We start from the raw sequence: 9,349 nt of genomic DNA, 5'->3' as shown, positions 1-9,349 counted from the left end.
TTTATGGTTAATTTTATTTAATATTTGTCTTAAAATAATTAAAGTTATAGTAAAAATTGAAAACGTTTTTTTCCGCTTAAGCTTATTTCAAGCTCGCTTAAGCTTGACCTCTACGCTTCACGCCTTTTAGAACCTTGCTTTTTTGGAAAATAGTTGAGATACATTTTTTTTAGTGTTTTAATTAATTATTGAAAAAAATGATATAGAATAAACATTTTGTCCAAACATAAAGTAAAATTTATGTGTCTACATTTTTTCCTTAATTTTATTCAAGTGTAATTTACAAACAATATATGTTTTTATTAGGAAAACACTTTCAGAGTGTACATATATCTATACTATTATATAAAAGTTGAGCATATTATAGTAACTAACTTTGAAAACATCAAAATTTTTTATTTTATAATTAACCCTTCTTATCCACTATCTCAATAAACCTCCCTCTCAATCTATTTTTTGGTTTTAAAAAAAAATTACATAAAAAATCATTTATTTTACGCATGCAAAGCATGTCCATTTTGCACTAGTATACACAGATCTTGCAAATATTTTATGAAAAAACCTCAATATTAACTGATTTGGTCCATAAATGTGACAACAACATCACATTATATATATATAGCCTATAACAATACTCATGATTTATTTCTATTGTTGAATTAAATTAAATTAAATAAAAAGTAAACATGTCGAAATCAAAATTATATCACATGCACTATATGATAGAATTTATTATTAATTATGTGAGTTATCTCCAGTTTAAAATTATATTAAACGCTTATCAACTTCTTTTCGTTTTACATATTTATTTATTTGTGCCTAATTTTTTTTATTTAAGAAACTTTTATTTATAATGTTACACTTACACATGTATCATATTTGTCGCGAGTCGCGACGGCTGAATATATATTATAATAATATACATAATACGAAAAATATCTTTTTGATATATAATATAAAAATCTACCTAAATACATGCGTACGTAAAATAACAAATATAACCTAAGAGGTGTAAAATGGTGAGTACCAACGTAACAGGTGGCGGGATTTATGCTTCGTAAACTCTCCCTCCCATTTTCACCGGCGATGCTATTGATCTCTCCTTCTCTCTCTGTAGATACGTATATATCTTTATATCCACGACCTTGGACTCCCTCGATCCCAGGTTTCTTCTACTCTTTGTTTTCAAGTTTTCTTTTTTATTTATTGAGTCATCATTCCCCGTGATTCTTTTCCTGCATTTATTAATGTACTATTGCCTGTTGGCATCACATGCAAAGGATGAAGAGTAAAAAAATCTCGAATAAAGTTTGAGTTTTTACGTTATTCTGTTCTGGGTTTTTGGAATCGGTTTCATTTGTAGATGAATTTCGGATTCTTGGATGATTCTGCATTTATTCACACTCTTGGTTGATATCGCATGCAACAGATGAAAAGGAGCAAAATCACGAAGAAAGATTGAATTCAACATGTCTACGCATGCTTGTTTTTGGGGTTTTTCGATTTGGGTTTTTTTGTTGTTGAAGTTTCGAATGTACGATGGTTCTGGGTTTATTCATCCACGCAACTGACGATCGATGAGGAAATTCTCTAAGAAAGCTTGAATTCCTACGTGTCTGTTAGTGTGGGTCTAAAATCAGGTTTATTTCTCGATGAATTTGGGATTCTAGGACGACCCGCTAGGCATAATTATGCATATATGGAGCTTCGAGGTTGTGCTTTGGGGTTGGTTTGTATTTACGTGAGTGTTTTGATTGTAGATTGAGGTTTGAGTTCAATGGAGAAGGAGAAGAAGAAATATCCAGTTGGAGCAGATCATTATACTCTGTTTGAGGAGATTGGGAATGGTGTCAGTGCCTCGGTTCATAGGGCTCTGTGCATTCCACTAAATGAGATAGTTGCCATCAAAATTCTGGACTTTGAACGGGCTAATTGCGATCTGGTAATTCATCTCTTTGCCAAATTACGATTACTATCTATTATTCCTATGGATGAAGACTCGTGAATTTGAATTGTTTGTGATACCAGTTTAAGGTGTTTGCCTTGTGATTTTAAAGAATGTTTTGTTAAAAAATGGAAGTTCTATTTTTATTTATGCTATAGTGCTTTCACCAAGAGCTAATCTTATCAACTTTATCAGTTCTATTAGAAGCAATTTCACTTTGTTACATATAAGACATCACTGAATATGTTCTTATCTGCTTAAACTTATCATTCTAAATGAATGATGATTGTGATCCTTTATACTGAAACTTTAGCAAAATGAATTTTCTTATTCAGTTCTGGCATTTACATCCAGAATAATGTTTCACGGGAAGCACAGACAATGGTCCTAGTTGATCACCCCAATGTTCTTAAATCACACTGCTCTTTTGTAATTGATCACACCCTGTGGGTTGTTATGCCTTACATGGCTGGAGGTTCTTGCCTTCACATATTGAAGGCTGCACATCCAAATGGTTTTGAGGAGGCAGTTATTGCTACAATTTTACGTGAGGTGTTGAAGGGCTTGGAATATCTTCATCAACATGGCCACATTCACCGTGATGTCAAGGTGAGTAGATGTTTTGTTTAATCGTGTCAAACACAATCTACTTTAATTGTCCATTTGTGCAGTTGGAAAGAAGAACTTCAAATGTCTAATCTCTCAAATAGCTTAAACTTTTAACTGTCATTCAATATGAGATCCTTGCCATTTATTTACGATTTTTTTTCTTCAAAAAAGCTTTAATAAAAAGGATACTTCCAGCGCATTATAAGATATCTCAGAGACAGTGGATCATGTCTTGTATCTCTAGGGACTGGACTAACATAGTGCTCAGTGGCTTCCATGTTTGGATAGGTGGTTGTTGCATAGGTTCTAGTGAAATGAGAAAGTGAGCCATTATTTTTCTGTTTCACCAAGGGCAAGGATATGAAAATATTGAGGACTAGCCGACTAGCCATTTTTTAGTCTTATTTTTTCCTTCCAAGTCAAGTTATTTCTTTTTGTTAATGATAATAATACTATCGTATGAGTGCAACATTTAAAGGTTTTTAGGAAAAAACTTGTGTTCTTAATTCAGTCTGTTCCTTAAGTTTTAAAATTTATTGTCTCGGTTTTCTGTCAAGAACGAGTTTCTCCACAAAAAATGTCAAGGCATGTCCCAGCTGGTTTTCAACCCTATGGATCCCATCATTGTCCAAACCAGGTTCCTTTCAAGTTATTCTGAGGATATACAGAGGAAGGATTTTTTTCTTTAATAAGGTGTCACGAAAAACTCCCGATGTGTGTAATAAGAAGTAGCATTTTCTAGTTCAAAATTTCAAAAAGTTAATATAACATGCGAATAAGAGTTCTTTCGAGCTGAGAGCCTTTGTTATCATGAGCATCCATGATAGATACCATCACAATAAATTAGCACCAAGCTATGGATATGGTCGTTAGGAAAGCTCACAATATTCTACATCTATTTATCATGTGAATATTATGCATTACTTTATTTGATTCCATTCTCTCAGGCTGGTAATATTCTGATTGATGTGCGTGGTGGTATCAAACTTGGGGATTTTGGTGTTTCTGCCTGCTTGTTTGATTCTGGTGATAGGCAACGTATGAGAAATACATTTGTGGGCACTCCTTGCTGGTATGAGTAAAATGATTTGGCGTTCTTTACATTTTCCTGTTACTAGGACTCTTGGTAATGTATTTTTAATTTTGGCCTGGCATCTGAATGTCATTTGCATCAGATAAGATTGGCAACACATAAATTGATAGGATAATATTTGACAGTATGCACGTATGGGGAAAACAAAACTTACTCAATTCTAACATTTGACACCATTCCACTATACTCGTGCAATTGTCGGTGGGAATGTCACTGTATTGTCTGCTGCCTGGCCAAACTGATGGATAATCTTGAGTTGATGAAATTTACATTGTTTGAATGCTGTTGCTCATCATAGAGTTCAGTTTGAGCTTGAACTTTCACCATTTGTCATTTGTCATTTTTGTGTCTGTACTCTGTATTATGAAAGTGAATTTTGTACTTGTGTAGGATGGCTCCAGAAGTCATGGAGCAGTTGCATGGTTATGACTTCAAGTCAGTGGATAAGTTTTGCGTGCTTCTACAGTTTCTATAATAACCTAAGATATGGAAATTTTTCTTAAAGGGTAAATTTTTTACAGAGCTGATATTTGGTCTTTTGGCATAACCGCTTTGGAGCTTGCCCATGGTCATGCCCCTTTCTCAAAATACCCTCCAATGAAGGTCTTTATTGATTTAAGAAGGGTTTTCTTACATGGGGATCTCTCTAGTAACCAGGTTATCTTCTGATTCAAGAATGTTCACATATGGTTTGTTTTTATAGGTATTGCTCATGACCTTGCAAAATGCACCCCCAGGTCTTGATTATGAGAGCGACAAAAAATTCTCAAAGGTATATTAGTGAAAACCATGTCTGATTATTTACCAATGAAACATATTTTACATCTTCTATGCGTCTATATTTGCATTTCCAGTCCTTTAAGCAGATGATTGCAAGTTGTTTGGTAAAAGATCCTTCAAAAAGGCCTTCTGCAAAAAAGTTGATGAGGCATTCTTTTTTCAAGCAAGCAAGATCTAATGACTATATTTCTAGAACTCTTATAGAAGGGTTGCCAACTCTTGGTGATCGTCTTCAGGCATTAAAGGTCTGTTATTTTACAACGTCATACCAAAATAATACTTCTTAGTTGTTATCATCATTACATTTTTCAATGTGATCATATTCTAAATGGAAAAAAAAGTGTGATATGTTTAGAGAAAGGAGGAAGACATGCTTGCACAAAAGAAAATTCCAGATGGGCAGAAAGAAGAAATATCACAGGTTTGATTCCACGTCTTCGCCCCTCAGTAACAATGGCATTTTGACGAACCCAGTGTCAACTGATTATAAATTTATATTTATTGCAGCTCATGTACATGTATATAACTGAACTTAACTTCATACTTTGAAGCAACAAGACTCCATACAAATATATACTTAGCTTATAATATTTCCTTCTAGCAATCAGCTTTTTTGAAATGATGTTTACTTTTGCGCCTCAACTATTTCTCCTCTGTCTTTTTGCAAACAACACACATTGCTTTCCAATCAAATAGGTTACAATCAATACCTTACTCCTGATATAAGATTTTTTATAACTTTGATGCGCGAGGTTGATTTTAAATTTCCCCATAGTTTTATTAAATGGATGTAATTCCTTGACAAGTGTATGCAAGGGTTTTCATTTGAAGAAAATCCGGCCCTTGACTTGTTAAAAGTTATATTGTGGGAATTTAACTTTTTTGTACTTGGTGTTTGTTGCAAGTTTTTCTTTAATTTGTTCACAAACATCTGCAGAATGAATATAAACGTGGGATTAGTGGTTGGAACTTCAACCTTGAAGATATGAAGGCACAAGCCTCATTGGTATTCATTATTTTCAAATTTTTTTACTAGTATGATTAAATCGATATAATTAGTTTCCGGATGAATACATATACAATATAATATATCCTGCTTTCAGATTCAGGAGGATGATGTTGTTGCAGACAAAGATGAAGATATGCAAAGCAAACAACTTCAGCATCAGATGTCTCTGCCTAAGCAAGCTTCACAACTTCAACATCAGTCGTCTTTGTCTAAACAAGTTTCACAACTTCAACACCAGTCATCCTTTTCAAGTGGATATTCTGATGCTGCAGATTCAGTATGTTTATGCCATAACGTGGTTTTGAAAAAAGTTGCTCCTGGATATCTTTTTGGCATCAAGGTTCTAAGTTCATAGCTTTTTGCAGGACGATAATGTTCATGCTTCTCTTTCAATAGTTGACTCCACATCTGACGGGTATGTCTTCATTATCATGATATGATAACCCTTTTCCTTTATATCATGTTTATACAGTATAGCATAGCAGCATGAATTATTTTCGTACGGCTTATTTGCCTTATCATTTTCTAATATTCAACTAATTTTTTTGGCTTTGTAATATTCAAATATTGGATAGTGCGTATCTTTCATGTTGTATTGTGCCAAGAATATACATAGTCCTGCATACAATGTCTCTCCCATCCCATTGCATAAAGCTCACAATATTGCAACTGCATCAATTTGTCGATTTACGCTCTTATCTAGCGTTTATCTGTTATTGGGTAATTCTTTGTTGTTCTAGCAATTCTTGTCTTGAAAATGAATATGGTTGCATGTGCTTATGAAAATCATTTTTTCCCCTCAGAGTCAAATGTGAAAAGGCTGATGACGATCTGAACATCCCAAGTTCAATGACCCAGCAGTTAAAATCAAGTGCATCTCATGAAAATGAAAAGCTGTCAGAAAAACTTTTGTCCAATATAAATAGGCCTTTATCAGATGCAGCTCCTACAAGTTCTCATATAGGGTACGTTTTTGTTTGTGATTCACTCATCCTGAACCACCAATACTGTCCTATATACATCATATCATTCTTTTGTTCTCTCTATATGCTTCAAGGATTCAGTGCTTTACTTTTGAAGTAGACAGTTTTTTTTTAAAAGTTAAAATACGACTAGAGGAATTTTTAATTTCCTTGAATGTAAATTCCTACCATCTGGTTCAAAAAGTTACAGTTGTTCCCATTCGATGACCTAATCACACAAATAGTCTCTTATTGCCTGTTTTCAATGTTTCCCTCATAACCTTGACATTTTTGTATAACTATTCTTCTTAGAGATAAAGCCCAAAACCAATCACAAGTTTCATCAACTGGTGGAGCTTCCAGTCAGCAAACAATGGATAATGGGCATTCGGAAATTATATCCAAAGGCTTAAAAACATCAAGTAAGAGGTGCCCTAGTTCAGAGCTTCTCATTATGACAGAAATGAGCTTTGCATGTATTTAAAACTATACGTATTCTTGCTTGACTGAGGATTTTGATTGCAGCTAGTGTTGATGACCTTGACGAGAAGGCGAAATGTGCAGTTGTTCAGCAGAAAGGACGATTTAAGGTCACATCAGAAAATGTTGATATGGAAAAGGTTGTTATTCTGGTCCTGTTGTAATTTGTATATGGAAAATTTGCTTTAGATTAATCAACTTGTTCCATAGGTGGTTCCATCTCCAACACTACAGAAAAGCTACAGTATGCAGGTTGGTTACAAAAAAAATTGTCTTTCAAGCTATTTACTTGATATTTCTTTAGATCTTTTTACAAAGTGTCAAAGCAACTTTTTTGACACTTCAAATTAAATATGCCAATATTACTTATTTGATGTTGAATAAATTCTCTAATCAAGCAGAAATAACTTCTATCTCTGTTAAACCTAACCTAAAACATTGAATGGATTAAAAAATGCTAATGTTTAGATGGATTAGGATCATGTGTTTGCCGTTTCATCAAACGCTATAACTGGTGGTAAACAACAGACAAACGGCACGTTAAAATCGCTATCTTTATTGCACCTCAACAGTCACATCCTAATAATTATGTTCCTTGAAATATGTTGGAATAAAAATGTGATATTGACTCTGATACCAATTGCAGGATCAAATGTTTACCGTTTTACCAAAAATTATAATTGTTGGTGACACTGTAATTCAAATCTTTTAAACCGTATTGTAGCCAAATGATAAGTTTCGATCGCTTTCTTAGTGTGGACAATTATTGCACCTCGGCATATTAAAGTTGAAAAATTTCTGCAGGTGTTAAAATAACATATTGAGTTCTTTGCTTGAAAACCTGATGTGTGTAACTAGAGTTCCACGTGATAATATTTTCTTCTCTAATAGCAAAGATGGCAATTCTTCCTTGCTGCGTGTTGGCCTGCAAGTCTCGGCTGGATATTACTTCAGGTTTAGATTTGTTTGTCAACATTTGTGATGGTGTTGTCTACTCAATGGGTTTAAAAACTAAATCTAGAATCCTCAACTTGAAGTTACTAACTTTTCTTCTGTCGTGTATTTACACGAGAGTTGTCTGTTATTTTCTTTATCTAGTAAGTACAGAATGATTTCTAGTTGTGATGTCGTGTAGTATAACTCACATTTCTACTTGTGTCGATTTTTAGGTGATCACTCAACATCCTCCTGGTCCTTTACTATTTCCTTCCGACGCTACACTGTCAAATCCTCTTGGTCATGCCATTTTTCCGATGTTGCAGTCTGTTCTACAGTCGAATATTTCTCAAAGGGTAATATGCTTCTGAAAAAGAACTATATTGGGGTGTTCTTCTAAAAAATTTTATTCAAGTATTTTTGTGTTTTTCCTTGATAGGATTGCATTCTTAATCTTATGAAGCAAGTAGCTGTTGCTGATTCTACGGGTAATCAGATTCATGAATCTTGAAATAACATATTCTATGTATCTCTATTCTAAGTACATCATTTGACTTGCCTCTGTAGATGCAGGCAGCATGCCAACGAATACAACTGTGACAGATAAATCTTTGCCGGTATGCATAAGTACAGAGTTTATATGAATTCACTATATCCTCTTAAACTTTAAACATGTCTTTTCCTTTGGGGGTGACAAAAAACTTGAGTGTGAAGATAGTTCTATTCGTCTCAAGTAGCTACTTATGCCCAGATGCCATTAATGGGATTCTGTTTTTGCAGTCAGAGGCAGCTCATGACAGGGAAAAAGAATTACTCCGCGAGATATCTGATTTGCAATTGAGGTATTTTTAACCACAGAAAATCTCATGTTTTATGATCCGTGCTTCCTTACAAGTCCATTGAATACAGATATTTGACAAGTTTAAAAGATCATATATGAAATTCTTACAAGAACACGATTCGCTCGTCTGGATATAAATAAAGCAACCAAAAAAGGGGAATGTATGAAACAGAACCTAAAAATTGATTCTTGACTTCACATACTAAGAACTTATTGCTTAACCAACTTGCAATAAAGAAACTCGTTTTCTTTTTGTGTAGGCTCATTTGTGCCCAAGAAGAGCTCCAAAAATACAAAACTGAAAATGCACAGGTCAACTTCATGAGTTAAATTTGTCGATGCATACAATTCCTTTCGTTTTTGATATCAGTACAGCTCCAAAATACAGATAGTTGCTACTTGGCAACCATGTTTAACATATATGCTATCCAGTTATTGAGCACTAATACAACCTTGCTACGAACATGAATTCGAAAACGGGTATTTCTGGGCAGTTTGGTATGCATTATGCACATCTACTGAAAACAAGTATATTTTGATACGGTGCATCTGTTTTGCACGAAATTTGTTTGAACTGTTCACTTCAAGTGTTAATTGTATAACCCAACTTATACAATTGTTAATTTATTGCTTTCATTATTTTTCTTCCCCAATTGGAATTAGTATGTTTTTGTTACGTTGAGGTTATTTATTC

At 33.9% G+C, this 9,349-nt stretch overlaps 1 protein-coding gene across 4 annotated transcripts; it reads left to right on the top strand.

The window, feature by feature from the left end:
- Nucleotides 1-1,024: 1,024 nt before the first annotated feature.
- On the top strand, nt 1,025-9,308 carry LOC140887671 (serine/threonine-protein kinase BLUS1-like). 4 transcript variants are annotated; one of them, XM_073295105.1, is made up of 22 exons: nt 1,025-1,165; nt 1,761-1,942; nt 2,300-2,554; nt 3,502-3,626; nt 4,038-4,082; nt 4,169-4,250; nt 4,351-4,419; nt 4,502-4,672; nt 4,783-4,848; nt 5,365-5,433; nt 5,531-5,713; nt 5,802-5,851; nt 6,240-6,401; nt 6,711-6,820; nt 6,924-7,018; nt 7,089-7,130; nt 7,770-7,832; nt 8,048-8,170; nt 8,254-8,302; nt 8,388-8,431; nt 8,595-8,656; nt 8,916-9,308. In XM_073295105.1, the coding sequence occupies exons 2-22, from the start codon at nt 1,778-1,780 to the stop codon at nt 8,983-8,985; spliced, it is 2,100 nt and encodes a 699-aa protein (XP_073151206.1). In that variant the 5' UTR covers nt 1,025-1,165; nt 1,761-1,777; the 3' UTR covers nt 8,986-9,308. The 4 variants fall into 4 exon arrangements, with proteins under 4 accessions (XP_073151206.1, XP_073151190.1, XP_073151213.1 ...); XM_073295089.1 differs by having other exon boundaries at nt 8,382-8,431; XM_073295097.1 differs by lacking the exon at nt 1,025-1,165 and adding an exon at nt 1,190-1,640 and having other exon boundaries at nt 8,382-8,431.
- Nucleotides 9,309-9,349: the final 41 nt, after the last annotated feature.

Source organism: Henckelia pumila, chromosome 1 (genome assembly GCF_033568475.1).
Source record: "Henckelia pumila isolate YLH828 chromosome 1, ASM3356847v2, whole genome shotgun sequence".
NCBI lineage: Eukaryota > Viridiplantae > Streptophyta > Magnoliopsida > Lamiales > Gesneriaceae > Henckelia > Henckelia pumila.
Note: the sequence above shows the minus strand (reverse complement) of the source record. Positions and strands in the feature narration are given on the sequence as shown.